This window comes from Numida meleagris, chromosome 2, assembly GCF_002078875.1.
Source record: "Numida meleagris isolate 19003 breed g44 Domestic line chromosome 2, NumMel1.0, whole genome shotgun sequence".
Classification (NCBI taxonomy): domain Eukaryota; kingdom Metazoa; phylum Chordata; class Aves; order Galliformes; family Numididae; genus Numida; species Numida meleagris.
Window position 1 is genome coordinate 44,141,925 of NC_034410.1, and position 16,403 is coordinate 44,158,327.

Consider the following 16,403-nt stretch of genomic DNA (forward strand, 5'->3'; position numbering starts at 1 on the left):
TCTAAACACCTGATTTTAATTTTTTTAATCATATCCTAACCTAGCATTGCAGTTGAGAGTCTGTAGCAGTCACCTCATGTTAAAAAAATCAAAAATTCGTGCCAACCTTCCCAAACCCAACAAACTGAAAGGTCAACTTCCATCTCAAATAGATACAATTAAAATCCAGGTATGTAACTGCAAAGCAGAATTACTCAAGCTACTAAAATCTATAACCATCACATGCTGTAAGTGTACCTCTATAGTGAATGTAGAAGGCTTACAACTTCCAGGTTAGATTTTTAAATATTTTTAAAGATCATTTTTCATTTCTACTCAGACTGCACTAGGACACAGCAAAAGTTATGGTTCACTTGGGAAGACAACATGAATATGTCTATACTGCACACATCAGAGATAGTTTAAATGCAAGGTCCCGCCAAGACAGGGCTTAGATTCAGCTCCTGCAAGAGATCACTAAAGCACATTTTAAAAGATGTCTGTCTATCCTGTTGAATGGAAGAGTAGTGGAAGTCATCTTGGGAGAGGGAGGGGATTTGAAGTATTTGTGACAGAGAAAGGTTATGTTTTAATTCCCCGTGGAGAAAGCAGTTTTCAGTTACAGAGAAAGGTGGAAAAATGATGACCGAAGAGTAAATTTTCCAAATATACCAACTGCAAAGGGTTTCAGTGATTTAGTGAAACGGCAAGTCTGAGCAACTTACCCTGTTCTGTCATTACTTTATATTATGGACAGAAATGATTTATAAATTAGATTAAATTCAAATTAATCAAGATACATGCAACATTTTCAGAATACTTACTTCAACTTCCTAAACATTTGTTAATCCTAGGGGTAATATGAACGATCCCTCTTGTGAAGTATGCCTCTTACGAAGCCCTGCTTCCAATGTTAAATTCATTTTAACTTCAATTATGGAAGCACAAACAGTACTGGCATAATAACATCAAGTAACATTTCGCATATGATGTTAGTGAATATTTATTTACATCAACTAAAACAGGACCACATGATCCCATTACATATCTGCACTGCTGACGCTGAAAGGCAGATTGGGTTTCACAGTGTTTTTCCATGACTTGACAGCAGCACTGTGGATTTTTAAATATTCCAAATTAGCATCTCTACTGTCCTTCTGTAACAAGGCCAAACAGGTTGTAAATACACAGGAAAGCCATTTAGACACAGAGCTTTTACACACAACAGAACTCATGGCATCAAAGGAAACACGGAGTGTGCAAGGAATGTGGCAGAGGCTTTATCTAGAACAGATAAAGGGTTTGGAAGCACGTTGTAAGCCAACTTACAGTGTAAACTTGACAACAGGAAGAACTGGTGAAGAATAACCACGAATTGCGAGAAAGGCGTAACAGCAGCCATCCAGGCAGCACTCTCTCATGGGAAGAGTTTGTTATCACTTAAAAAAAAATATTATCCTTCTGCAAAACTGCACTAACCAATGTAGCAATTTATTAAAATAAAAAAGGGTGGCATGGTACAGCTCCCTGGTTGTAGGGAAAAAAAAAGCTCATTCAAACCTTAGTGTCAGCTTGAATTAATTTCGTTTAGATCCACAGCAACATCCCATGATACTGCAGGTTTTCTAAATTATTAGGCATAAAAGCAGCATTCTCAACAGATACCAACTGTAGGGATAACTGCAAAATCATTTTACTTGATAACGGCAAAACCATTTTGCTTTCTGCAGACTCTCACTACTACATTTATTCTAAGGGCAGTGTTCAGGCTGGAGATGAATCTGTAGAAACATCTGCAGACAGTTATTCGGCAGGAATTAAAAGCAGAAGGGACCTACTAGATTTGTGTCTGAGGGGAAATCTGTTTTCACCAGAAAGGCCAGTCTGCCAGTGCCTCGCAAGCTGAGGCTCTGAAGATTTGCTGTATGGGCTTTGGTACCAAAGAGCATTTGACTCCTTCTAGGAAGACGATGTGCTAGCAGAAGGTGTTCATTTTAAATGAGGAAATGGGAGGATTTTCTGCTTGTTGTATAAATATTGAATAGGAGAAAAAATCTAAGCAGCTGGTATGTTGCTTATGGGATTAGGAAAAATCACGGGGAAGCAACAATGCCATTTAGCACCTGGTTCCCCATCCAAGTCCTCCTTGGTTTTGCTGCAGTCTTTGCTACTGCAGGGGAAAGACATTTTTGCTCAAGGAAACCTGCACAAAACCATGGCAGGAAAGTTAGGCTTTCAAGCTTGGCATAATAGAAACTTCTCACTGTGGAGGAAATTGTCGCTAATACAGAGTCCCAGATAAGAGCGTTCTCATAAGAAGCTAATTCTTTCCCATCAGATATTGCTCTTTCCTGACAAAAATAAAAGTAACTGAATTTGGAAGGTGCTGTCTATGTTCCTTAACTAGCAATTGCTCAAGCAGTTTTGCAGAATCACAGTATCATAGAATCATGGAATGATCCAGATCTTATAAATGAAGGACATTATTCATTTTGCTACATACAGATTTTATCTTCCATCGGTTAAAGCAGTGAAATTTGTAACATGCAGGTATTTCTACAGTCCCTGCTAAATGGAAATGACTTTCAGAATCCCAATTTTCTCTCATTTTAAGTCCTTATTTTTGCCCCCAGATGCACCATCTTTGAAAATTTCTCCAGATGGTCCCCGGAGAAGGGTCAGGAGGTGCTATTTGTATTAAGATGCTCACAGTTGATTCCATGAACAAGATTTACTGTGATTTAAGAGATCCCACTACAGCGTACCAGGTTAATTGTGAAAAATTGCATTAGCAGGGAACATTTACAGCTTATATATCAGCTGCCCAATTTCAACCAAACCAGCTAGCATCAGATGCCAATCTTAAACAGACTGTTAATGAGGATGTATGACAATCCCCATCCATGCGGTAACTAGGAGAAGCACTATTTTTAGATTTTGACTCACTATTAAAAAAAATACTTAAACCATGAAATCTAGCATCTACGGACAGCTACTATGGAGGAAGTGTTTCCCTTCACTAAACACAAGGCTTTATTTTTATTTTTATTTTCTGATCAAGATCTCATTTCCCATCTGCTATGTTACCAACCGTAGGAATTTGCCAGCAAGTTCTCCTCAGATTTCACTTCACAACTATTTAGACAGGAAAGGATGTTTTTTCTACATAGCCTTCTGAGGTTCAACGGAATTGTCTTGACTACAGAAAAAATAGACTACTGCAGTAATGGCAGTAATGATTAATAGTTATAAGTATATGACTTGTTTGGCTTTGATGGCAGAAACCCCAGATCTGCTTCCCCTGATTTCCCATGTTAAAGCACACAGGGAAGCAAATTCTGAACTATCTTGATGCCTTTCTGACTCCAGATGAACCTCTGGAGTTACCCAGTCCTCCAGCAAAAGAATAACTTAAACTCTCCTGCCACGGTAAGTCATTCTTCAAACTCATACGCTAACAAAGAACAGGCAGGCTGCAGAGCACGTGTGGAAACACAGCAAAGCTTGCAGGGAGAAGGAGACCGGTAATACCCTGCTTCTGATAGATGAGATTCTGGGCTGATCCTTAGAGAAGACTCAGGAGGACATAAGTTTTAAAATGTCTCAACTGGTTGGCTGGATGGGGTACCTGTAGATCCTTACTAACACACCATAAAATTATCAGAGCCTTCCAAAGCCCTGATTTCCCATATGATGCCTCTCACATCCTGTTTTCAATTGGACACTCCAGGTCAGCATGACCTCAAGTAAAAAAGTAGTTATACAAAGGTTATATAAACACATTTTTTTTTGGTAGGGATTATTAGCTCTCTCATAATGGAGCAATAAAGGTAGGGTGGCCTTCCCTACACCAGGCAGTGAATAAGAAGGACCCAGGTCTGCTGCCTGCTTCCTCATTTGATCAGTTCTGGCACCTGCAGAGGAATAAAAACAAAAAACAAAAATCCTCGACATACAGTGAAATAACTATCTACTAGCTCTTATATATGCCTAATATATGAGACATGGGAAGATATGAAAGAAACACTTTTCCTCTTTAGCAAAAATGTGTTCGTTTTCTACCTTTATATATATACTAAAGCTGTGTTTTGAATTTGAAGTTCTCCTGTCCTTCGTAAACCATCCAAAGACATTTGAATTGCACAGAATCAGCATCAGCAATCATCCAGCAAAATGGAAGTGTCCAAATAATTTCGGAAGCCAGAATGATGCCTTTATAACCTAAATGAAAAGTGTGCAAATATTAGACAGCTCATGAGATTCAGCATAATTCAGAAGCTTTGTCAATCAGATTGCATAAATTCACTTTCTATTTTAAAAAGTAATTCTGTGAGCTAACACTTTTCGGCCTCAGTAGTGCTGGGACAGCAACTTTTTTTGTGTTACAGAAAGGGTATAGGGATGTATGGTGTATTGTGTGCCTTTAAATGTAGAACAGTACATTTGAGCAGAATCTTTGTGTGAAAAGAATTGACAAAGGCTATGTAAAGGCTAAAAGGCATACCCAAAGGCACCCATCTATATAAAGGAGAGTTCAGAAATGGTGCTGATCTGCACTTGCATTCCGGTAGCAGCCATCATCTGTACCTGAGATTTGAGTAGATTGTGGAGGCAGCCCTTCCCTGAGAAGCTCTACACTGAAACACAAATGAATTTGCTGCTATTCTCTATTATATTTCACCAATAAAGAATGAGAGCACACAAAGCTTAATATAACTGCCTTTAGACAGAGATGGTCTGAAGGAAGACTGGGAGCTGAGTCTGGACTTGCAGAATTCCAGGGCAGTAATTCCATCAGATGACTCCTTAGCATCAGTAAATGCATCTGAGCAACTGCAGCTGTCAAACGCTGCTGAACTTGGACCAAGTCTTCAAAAGTCTACATATATGCTCATTTAACGTAATGCTCTATATCCCTTTAGAAGTCAGAGGGTTTGAATAAAGCACTCTGAAGAGCCTGCAGGGCTGAAGTCAGGGCTCTCTCAGATCACAGAGAACTTCTATCCTGAAATTCTTTCCTTAACTTTTTTCACAGCCAAATTACTCTAGGAGCTACTGCTGGAGCTCAGGCTGAGCACCTGAGGAGTTCCTTTGGCATCCTTCAATCCCACTATCAAAAGTGAGTAACTGCTAAAAGTGAGTATCAGAAAAGTCACTATAGTGAGGTCAGCAAAGTGCATACCTTCAGGCTTACCTCTGCATTTTTCCTCAGACTCTTCTGTGCAAAGAAGAACCATGAAAAAACTTTTGGGTATTAATCTACCAGGTATCTAGTCACCTAAATAGCACAGAATATGCGAGGTCATCTTTGTGCTCTGGACTAACACAGACAGATCATGACAGATCAAGAATAGGGCCGCAGCCACATCCCATTGCCAGCTTGTATCCACACTGGTGAGGTACAGACTGCACGAGTGGACTGGAACATGGGTGGAAATCTGGCTGAACCCCAAGCTCAAAGGTTATGAGCATAGGGGGGCTTGTAGAAGGCAGGCCAGCCTCTTCTCAGAGGTGCCCAGAAATGGGCAAGAGGCAGAGAACATAGGAGAATACTGGAAATCATGATGGGATTGCTCCTAGCTATTCATAAACCAAGCATATTGCAAAGTCACAGCCAGCTTGCTAACTGCAGTTCAGGTTTTGCTGGCACTAATTATAGTAAGCATAAGTAACTAATTATAGTAAGCATATAGTAAGCCCTCATAGGCACATGAGGGGCAGGTAACTGTCAGCCAATTTGCAAACTATATACTGGAAGAGTTGTTCGGGATCCTGAACATCACTCTCAAGAGTTACTAATCTTCTATGGAGATTTGTGCTGTTAATTGCAAGTTGGGAATTACAGTGACACGTTACGTGACTAATTTTTCAAACTATAATTGTACTATTCCCCTCAACCTCCTCCTTCTACTTATCCTGTCAATCTCCTTTTGCTCTATTTTGTTACCGCTTCTCTTGTTCTTGTCACGTTCTTTGCTAGCAAGTAGAAAACATCAAAAGTGAAAAATACGGCACTTGAATGCACTACACAGAATAGACTCAAAAACTCTTGCACAGGTCTGAAAACCAGCCCTCAAATTCTGCATGAGACTGGAAAACTGGGGCTTCCCAAGAATATTCAGTCTCTAATTGTAATTTCCTTGACAAGAAACAAGAAAATCTATTGCCACACTATGTTTAGGAGTAACAGAAACAATTGTTGTGTATCTTTTCCATGTGAGTGGTCTACTTTCTGTACTCCAGGAATCTCATTCAGAGGGCCAAATTCTAAATACTGACTTCAAATTTCCTTACTTCCAACAGCCGTCTGATCCTAGAAGCAAAACACCAACGGACATTTGGCACAGATCATAGACCTTAAGACTTAAAGGACCGACTGCAATGTTGGTGGTTTTTTGTTGCAACAAAATCACTATCCTCCAAAAAATGAATAGCTCAGGATTTCCAAAATACAGGCAATAGAGATACTCAGAACGTCATTCACAGTGGGCACTTCTTCATAATACAGCACTCTGCAATTCTTTTTCCCCTCAGGATAATTTCCAAAAGCATTTTTGATCAGGTATATGCACTGCCATCAGAGAGAGATGCATGGATAACTGAGTTTGCAGGATGGGGGAAACAAATCATAAATTCCTTCCCTGCCTCTGACACTAATTCATTTCTCGTCTTGCCAAAGATTGAAAGTGCTCCTGGCAATTGCAGCTACCTGAGAGATACAGAGAACCTAAGAAGTCACCTAGGTTATGAAGCACTGCAAACACATCAGTGAGACAGTTACTACTGTGACTACTGATGCATGCTTTCCAATGATCTCTTCTATCACGCAAGCATTCATTCAAGATTCTATGTTTCAACCTCTACCCTGTGTGTTGCAATACTGACCAGCCTGGAAAAACACACGAAGCCAATCTGTCATCAGCCAGTTGAAGACTGTGTGAACCGTACTGCTTTCTTTATCCTGTTAACCGCCTGCACAACCTCAGACTGTCACAGATGATGGAACAGGATATTTTTTAATCAAACATACAAACAAAATTCACCACTAATTATCTCCTGGGAGCCTCATGAAAAGAGTAGGAAACCTCCCTCACACTGAGGTATGGAAAAGCACCCCTCAGTCTGCACATTGGTGGGCAGAGGTGAGACCTAAAGGCGTCACTGAGGACACCCAACTTGCACATGTTGCCAAGCGACATCACTCACCAAATTGCAACAAGCTTTACAGACTATTAAAACTAAAACCAAAATGATAAGTGCAATCAGTCCCACAGCTAGAGCAGCAAAGGCCATCCCAGTACCTTCCAAAGATTACTTCCCCAAAATGAAGCAAGATCCCCTGGTCACAGAACAGCTCCTAAACAAGGGGACTAACAAAAGAGCTCCACAAATTCCCTGTTGACATCAAGAGACAAAAGTCAAACCCTAAAACCATACCACAGTCATTCCTGAAACTCATCCATTTTAAATATCTTTGGGGACAATGGGGAGAGCAAAAGACAGATTTTATAACAAATTGTTCAATACTGGGAAATGAACTGACCAGTCTGATACTGAGGAGAGGTTTCAATCCCAGCTCCCATATTTCAGGCCTGGGATCTCTCTCTCAAAGGCTCCTTTTCAAAATTTCTCTGCCGGACCTCATCATTTTCCAGTCAAAACATGTACGTGCCTATGAAGAATTTCCATTTTTAACTAAAGCAGTGTTCTGATGAAAACATTTTATCAAAGAAATTCCTAAGCACACTGTAAATCCAACACTGATTTGAAAATGAAGTTTTCTTTTGCTATGATCAACCAGCTGATTCAAAAGTGTTTTAGTTTTAGAAGGCTTTTATTTAGGTACTCTGTCAAAATCCAATCTTCATCTCTGAAGCTGCTTCTGCAAAAAAAAGATACAACAACTTCAAATGAATGAAGATGCAAACTCAAGAACAGCTGTAGGTCACAGACGGTTTTCCCCTGAATTAAAATAACTTTATTTGCGAGTACAAGATAAACATAAGGGCTGTCTATTAGCTCCCAAAGAGCGCATGAATGAAGAAGACATTTGCCTGGAAAGCTACAGCAGAAGATACAGATGTGATGTAGGGTAGAAAAGGGTAGGAAACATACTCCCAGAAGAGACAGCTCCGCAGGCATTACCACTTATTTCATCATCCAGAAGTATAGGGTCATATTTTGAAAGCAGATGGGATGGAAGATGCAAGAAACATAATTAGTTCCACAGCCAGATGTCAACTCAGTATCTCAAAAAAGATTTTACAAAAAAACTGAGTGCAGAAAAGAAATGCTACTACAAAGAAGTACAGAAAAATGATTTTGCATATACATTTAGAAAACATTTCTTGTCTTTGGCAGAAAGACCAGGCAATTGCTTTTTCCACCTTTCTTTTCCCCTGGGTCACAGAAGCAGAATGATTTACTGAAATTTGTAAATGCCTGGTCTCACAGATTCTTACTGAAGACGCTAAGCAGTGAGTGCTTCAATATCTATTTCAAGTGAGAGATGTGTCTGAAGAAAAAGAGCACGAGGGATTTGCTTTTTGTACGGTTAAGCTTTTTTAAAATGACAAATTTAATTTTAACTTATTTGGTAACAGAAGAACCTTTGAAGAGGATTGCAAAGCACATTAGCTAGAGGAAAGACACGTTTATTACTGCCATTCAGGGCTAGTGGCTGCAAGTCTGGAGGATTTCCAATTTTATCACCAAGAAAAAACTCGTGCAAACCACAGCACTTACAGTGCTTTCTGAGGGTACTCACATATAACTGGGCAGCTGTTCACAGCTAACAGGAGAAATCTTTTGGAGGAATAGGCACTGAGGAGCCACAGAGGGCCTTGGATCCACAGGAAGGGGAATAAAAATAATAGAATTTGGCACAAAAAAATCTGAATTACTTGTTTACTGTGGAAACAACCCTCATATATAGCTCATAATAACAGAGGGGCTTACAATACCAGTATAAATAACAGCTACATTGTACTCCTAAGGTGGGAGAAGACTCTTTCTTCACTGCAGAGAACTCCCTACTTGATGCCCCGTTCTTTTAATTCACTTACAAACCCAGCATCTCCACAGTCAGACTTTCCAAAAAAGAGCAAAGAGCTCACACATAGGACCAGCAGAGCACAGGCCAGTCCTGACTTCGCTCGTGGAAGTAGCAAAGGCAGTAGCAGCCGGAGCAGGTCACTGACTTCTGTGCTTTCCCAAAGCTTGACAGTTACACAAATGCAGCAGGAGAAAACCTGAAGACTCAGCAATTGCATGCTCACGGAACCAAATATATGTCAAGTAAGGCAGAAATCTTTCATATCAGTCATTTAAGGATGTCTACTTGAAAGCTCACTCTGTTCTGTTTAAAGGTTCCTTAAAAGTGCCAGCCACAGCACATTTTTTTCTTTATTACACGTGTAGAAGCCCTAATGCAATGAAACAGGAAGACGCTCTGATTTGAGCCAGAAATGGAACATCTGATCTAGAAGTTAGAAAAGCCAGAAATGGAACATCTGATCTAGAAGTTAGAAAAACACACCTTAGTTGTTAAACAACTGAGATTTTTTGTTTGCTTTTTTTTTATTCTTCTAATTCAAAATAAACATCCGTAAGTTTATTATTTGAACTTCACTACCTTTTTTCCCAAGGGAGCTTTCACTGAAACTAACTCAACAGTAGTTTAAAAAAAAAAAAAAAAAGCTTAAAAGCTTTTCAGATTAACGTGCTTTGAAAAACATTTCCCAAACAATCTTATGCTAAGAGGCATCTTAGAAACCCAATCTAGAGGGGAAAAAATACACGAATGAGAAACCAACCTCTGCTGGGCAAGTAAGCGTCCTGCAGTCCTAAAGAGGACAAGGAAAGGCTGATTCTGAGAGGTTTCTCAGATTCCCAAACTGCCTACCTGTGGGGAGTGTATTACAGCTATCAGTCCCAACTGTTGCCTCATAAATATGCTGTAGCAGAGGGATGGTCCAACACAACACATAGGAACAATCACGCTTAAAATAAAGAATCCGGCGTTTTTTAATTAGCTTTCCACTTGTCAACTCCATTGAAAGTCCTTGGCTGCTGTAAAACTGAAAGGCTAAGTAAGGCCAATCTGTAATGCATATGTTGCTTATTATACAGAAAAAAACCTGTTCCATCCCTCCTTACTTATGCTCCAGTTCAGCGCTCTCGACATTTTTGCACACTACTTGCATAATACTCATTTGTGCCATGGAAAACCTTCAGTAATTTGTAGGACTTGCAGAAGGTAGGTGTGGCCCAACACAGGCAAACTTTTACATACTAGCATTGAAAATAAAGCTGTGATATTGTATCCTCATTCACCCCCTACAAGTATCCAAGCACTTGCTTTTCCCTGTTATGGCAACACAGGAAGCCAAGGTTTTACCTAAGCTGGCTGTAGCAAAACTTTGGTAATAAGAGTACATTATTCATACTTAGCACTCCACAGCCACAGGATTTAACATTTTAACCGCTGACCTCCAAGGGCTCAGCGTCATTAAACCCATTCTGCACATGAGGAAACCTGAGGCACGAGAACTTCTCTCAGCAATCAAGAGCACAGCTAAAATTGGAGTGCAGATGAGGGCACTCAGCTGCACGCTCGCTCCCGAGGCTATCACCAAATTAACACTTCTGTTCAGCCATTTTAATAAAGCTCTCTTCTACTCTTCTGTCCAATTCTGTTTTTACTTTTCTTTCAGACGGGGTGCAGCACTGCAGTTGGTTGTGTTATGCAAGTACAGCTTTACTCTGTCTAGCAGAACTGAAATTGTTTGCACACCTCTCCCTCTCCCTTTTCTTCCTCAGCTACAGAGCAACAGAATAAACCAAAGACTGCTCCTGGCTCTTGTGCAAAACACAAGCTACTGCCCTTGCTCTTCATGGATCCTGTAAGCAGAAGTAGCTGGCATCTGTGATCCTCTGTGATGCTTCCACAAGCTTCCAGAGAGAGTATCAATTTATGGTAAGCAGAGGGAGCCAGATAGGTTATAAACCAGAAATAATGGTGGGAGAAAGATGAGGAAGAAAACTGAAGTAGAGCAGCAGGCATTTGTAGAATGAATTGTATCAATTTCTACAAATACATGCAGCTGAGGAAAATGACTTTCACTGCTGCTTACTTAAAATTAGTAAATCCCTTATGTGGGACATTATTGGGATCGTTTAGAGGACATAAAAACAAACAAAACAACAACAACAAAAACCAACCAACCAAAAAAAAAAAAAAACCAGAACCCAAAAAATACCTTTTCTGTTTTTCCACATACAAAGCCAGTGTCCCTATGCAATTCTATCTCAGAATGAAAAATACACATTTCCTGGCATTTACACAATAAAGTCACAGCTTCTGAATTCTGTATCTCAATTGTCAGATGGGGACCTCATGCAGGTCCCTAATACCCAACTCTCACATAAGTACACACAAAGCTGCAGCTGAAGCAGAATATCTAAAACAAGCTTCAGCTTCCTTTCAGCAGATGGTTCAGCCTGCTTGAGCACAAAACAAGTTTAGCTAAGCAGCCTTATACTTTAATTAGCTCTCCACAACTAAGCCATGAAACCAACTGTTTTGTTACAGCTAAATGTATCAACAAACAAATATAAAGTGCAATTATTAACTAGAACTACTATGTTTTTTCAAGAACTGTCCCAAGGCTTTGCCAAATTTTTGTGTCATTAGAAGCACTCCTCTGTTTTTACATTACGTGGTATTATTTCCAATTCACACCAGTTGGAGTAAAATTTATTGGACATTGCAGGTAGACTAGACATTAATTGTTCTTAATTCTCATTGTAATGTATATTTTAAAAAGCTAATGCATATCTAATTAATCTAATTCATTTTTAAGTTCCATAAGACAATTAGATTTGCTACTGACGCTAATTGCTAGAGTCTAGTTACAAGCCAGCTCAAATGAAAGTGTTGTAAAGAACATGCAAAAATAACTCTGGACTGAGACTCTATGAAGGTAAATAATAGAAGCAGCCAAATTAGCATAGCAAGTTGAGCCAATAGTCGAAATGTGAAAAACAAAAAAAACCAGTTCTCTTATCTATTCAAATAAATTTGTCTTGCAAGCAACCATGGTGACAACTTTTGGGACCCATTTTGAGCTGCTCAGACTACTACTTTTATTGTGTGAACTCTGAGTTTATGCAGCATCAATGTATTTTTCATAAGTCAGCATCATTAAAGACAAAAGGAGCAGTATTCGGGTCTCTGTGTGTTACTCACTGTCATTAGCTAAGGATCACAAACAGCAAAGCAGCTTCCGTGGAGCAGAACAGTATTGCTCTGCAGACCAGGCAATGCCCCACTGCTCAAAGCCCAGCTCAAGGAGGCCAGCAGGTGATGAACTCTCATCACCTGAGTGAGGGTTTTGAGAACAAGTGAGAGAATCATACAACAGATGGATGCAAAGGTATGAAAGTATTAGGTGTACACATTCCCACTCACTACAAAGATGGAGATCTTCTAATAGATAAATGGTGAGACCAGAAGACGGGAACCCGGAATGCTGGAGAGTCATGAAAAAGTTGAGGCAAACAGCCCTCAGTTGTCTGTTTACCTTATTTTTTGATGGATCTGTAGGCACACTCTCCTATAGCTCAGTAGTATAATGTGATTGGTTTAGAAAATCTTAAAGAACATGCATTTTAATGGCTTACACTATTAGTAGTAGTAGTAGTAATACTAGTGCAAGCGTTAAACTGTAAAGCAGAGTATCCCTAGCAGCGTGCTCAAAAGGGTGAAAGAGTAAATCACTGATACCAGCTGCAAACAGAAGCCTGGTAGCATTTTCTTAACAAACATTAAGAATTATAACAAGTTGCTCTGCTCTCTTGTGCTGTTATTTGCCAAAGTAAGCTCAAAGCATCTCCACCAACAAGCCAGCACTAGGAAAAGCACTCCAAAGCACAATCACAGCTGGATGATCTGGTCACCAATACTTTTCCTTTCCCTCCCCAACTATCAGTGGATTTGTTGAAAAACGATTAACTGCTCTCAGGTTACATTAGTCACTTAGACATTTAAGATCACAGCCCTGTACAAGCTGTGTCTAATTAGTGCGTGCTGATTCATCAGTCCAGAGAAACAAGCCTGGGAAATGCAACAGGTAACCAAACATTCTCAGAACAAATTAACCCCTAGAAAAACAGGCACATCACATCTCAGGGACAAATTAATCACTCCATATACAGGTACTTCACGTCCCATCCTGCCAGACTTAACTACTTACAACAGACACGGGGAAAAGTGTGGCTCAGGCCACAGCTGCTTTCCACAGGTTGTTGAGCAATATGTCCCTACCTTGCTTGCTGGCAGACACTGCAAATCCAAGCTTTCTCCTTCTTCTGGTAAGAGCTGCAGCTCTTGCAGATGTTGTACTTGCAGTCTTGGCACTGTCGCTTGCTGTTGATAAGAAACGTGAAAGGTGAACAGCAGCGAATACAGCAGTGCTCGTTGAACTTCTGCTGCTTGGAAAGGATGCTGCACTTGTTACCCTCTTCATCCAACTTCTGCTTCATTTCACTGAAACAACAACAAAAAGGAACAAAAGTATAAATCTTTGCCTTTCTCCTCTTCCCATGTCCTCATGTTATAACTTTTGCAGGTGCAAAACAAATGTCAAAAATGCATATTTTAAATCCAGAATTGCAAAGCCAAAGTTCCTATATTCTCTGGAATTGCATGAGCCTGACCCACACAAACTCTTGAGTTGTGACTCAGAGCAAACTATCTCCCTCCACTCCGCCCCAGCAACACAATCCTGTGCAAAGTCAGGCTGCTGCTCCACGTACTCCAGCTGCACAAAGGCCTAGTGGCATCTGAAAATACATGGCTGCTTTCGGAGCACTTTGTAAATCACAAATCAGCCTAGAACAGTCAAAGGACTTGGTGTACAGTAATAAAAACCACTACTCATCAATAGTTTTGACAACAAAAAGTGCAAAGTTTGCTTTGATCTACCTCATTATTTGTAATAGTTCAGTTAAGGAAGTTAGTCATACTTCTTTTAAGAGAGATATGGGTGTTTTTCTATGTTAGGACCAATACTAAGCCAACTGCAAAGTTTGTGAAAATGTTTGCCGATCCTTTGAGTTGTCTGTATTCCAACAGAAGAGCTCATTTATTAAAAAGACAGACTTTATAGGGAGTATTCATTAATTTATCTTCCATTTTACGGTGTATTTATTTATTTATTACAAACTAGGCAATCTATTCCACAATATGAATAATAAATAACAGTCAGAACAAACAGTTGTGCAAGTAGACAGTAAATGGCATCCACAGCTAGTATCTACATTAAGAGGAAAAAAAAATCAGTGTTAATGAAAAACGTGGTAGCAAAAGCCTAGAACAATAGTGTGTTATATACAGTTATATATATAAACATATATAACTGTTTCTCAGTTAGTGGTAGCTAACTTACTATTTCCAAATGCTGATTAGAAACACTTGTAAGACTGGAGTAACATAAAAGTCTAAAAAAAAAACCCCAAACCTAAAGGTACCACAAGGGACAGATTAAGTTGCAGGAACACAGTCACAACGTGATGACTTGCATTTAAATTAACACTTAAATAGCTTGCTATAGGAGAGAAAAGAATGCTCTTACTGAGTACTTATTCAGAAACTCAAACCAAGATCATCTGTGAGTGCCATTAAGAGCCAAGCCTGGAATGTTAAAAAAGACTCACATGACTAGGCAATACATCTTCTCATTTGCCATTTCTGCCTCAGGTTCATAACTCAAATAAAAACAGCTTATTTTATGAAAGTCTGGCAGGTCTATTCCAAACCTCAAGTCTAAAAGGCAACTAAGGTAGTGTTCTAATGCATGTAATTTCTGAACTTGCGCATATATCATTTTTAGCTATATTTCAAATACAAACGTTTTATAAATTTTAAGCTTCAAAACCAATGTATTTTTCTGTTGTTTGTTCCCAACACAAAGGCTTGGCCAACTTAGACCACCTGCTGGAACTCAAATACTCTTCAGAGTTTCAAGCAAATCATCTTTATGACTTTTGTTCAGACGGCATATCTTTCTTATTTCTGCGCCTTTTTATAGGACGAATCAAGGTGAAAAATGTAAGAGATTATCACACATGAGCAGAGAAGTCTGAATTGCACAGGTCAAACTGGCTTCCTCGTGTAAGAGGACAGAAATATCGTGCAGATTACAGGGGACAATGAGACCCTTTGTCTCATCCCCATTCCTCTGTAGTGCAACCTGTACTTGAAGGTGGAGGTCCCAAGCAGCAGATGTTGGCTTCCCTACAAGATAAGGACGCCTGAGAAGTTGAAGTCAGAAGGAGCAGTGAGAAGAGACTTTTGTCCTCCTATGGCTCTGTTTATCTCCCAGAATGAGCAACTCTTTGATACTGGGTAGTACTGCCCTGCACACTCAATGATGTTTTGAACCACCTCCGCCCCTCAGGGCTCTTACACACTATAGCAGGGTAAACCACAGAAGCAAAGCCACCTACTAAAACACTATAACAATGCTTGCAGAGTATAAAACCAGGCAGTTTTGTTCACAACAGAGCTAATAAAGCCTGATACCTAAAAAAAGCTGAGCACACACTGCAGCCTTTTCATCAGCACAGGCATTAATTACATCTTTCTCCTCTATCCAGCTGCCAACATCCATTACAGGGGTAGAACCTTAATATCATTAAGGCATCTGCCTCACTGTTAAACAGGAATAAAATTGGCCAACAGATGCAAAAAGTCAATACGATAGGGTCAGGGAGGCAGACAGTGAAAAACATGAAAGAAAAAGTCTCAGTTCCACAGGAAACCAGGCAGAACAGAAAAGAAATGGCTTTAACAAATGAAGCCCCTCATATACTACCTCTCCCAAAGGGTATTCCAGTTTTTATTGGGAGTCCAACAGCTAAAAGGACAGTCAAAAGGGCTCGTCATTGAAGCCAAAAGACTACTCTTCACACACTTCTCTTGGAAGTAAAACCTGTTTCTTACAAAGGTGAGCTACAACACAACACTGGCAGGTAACCGGATCTGTCTGCTTTGATGTAAGCTATATGGTCAAAGGGAATAGTAGGGTCTGGTTTATTCCTAGCAATACTCAAAAACCTCACTTGCACATGACTTCAGCAAGGTGAATGTGAGCTTCAACTTCCAACTGAAAGTCTGAGGCACTGGAATTCATGAGGTGCAAGGTGAAGTTCAAGGTACTTGAGGAACACTTTTGAAAGCCTCAGTCTTTCCCTTCAGGATGTTCAAACAACTCGATGCAAGAAAAAGGATCATAACAATTGTCCAAGGAAAGAGGTGAAAAGGCTGCAGTCAGCAACACTGATTCTCTCATGCAATTGAGTTTGCTTACAGGAGGATGGAAGTCACTCTTACAGGAGACAAATTTTTCTAAGAGGGAGGT

General features: G+C 39.8%; 1 protein-coding gene across 4 annotated transcripts in view; it reads right to left on the reverse strand.

The window, feature by feature from the left end:
* The window catches only part of MYRIP (myosin VIIA and Rab interacting protein), a 273,298-nt gene that overhangs the window by 89,848 nt on the left and 167,047 nt on the right, over positions 1-16,403 (reverse strand). For all 4 annotated transcript variants that reach the window (XM_021385994.1, XM_021385995.1, XM_021385996.1 and 1 more), the window contains one exon: positions 13,307-13,528. In XM_021385994.1, the coding sequence (XP_021241669.1) occupies positions 13,307-13,528 (222 nt within the window). The remainder of the gene's footprint in view (positions 1-13,306; positions 13,529-16,403) is intronic.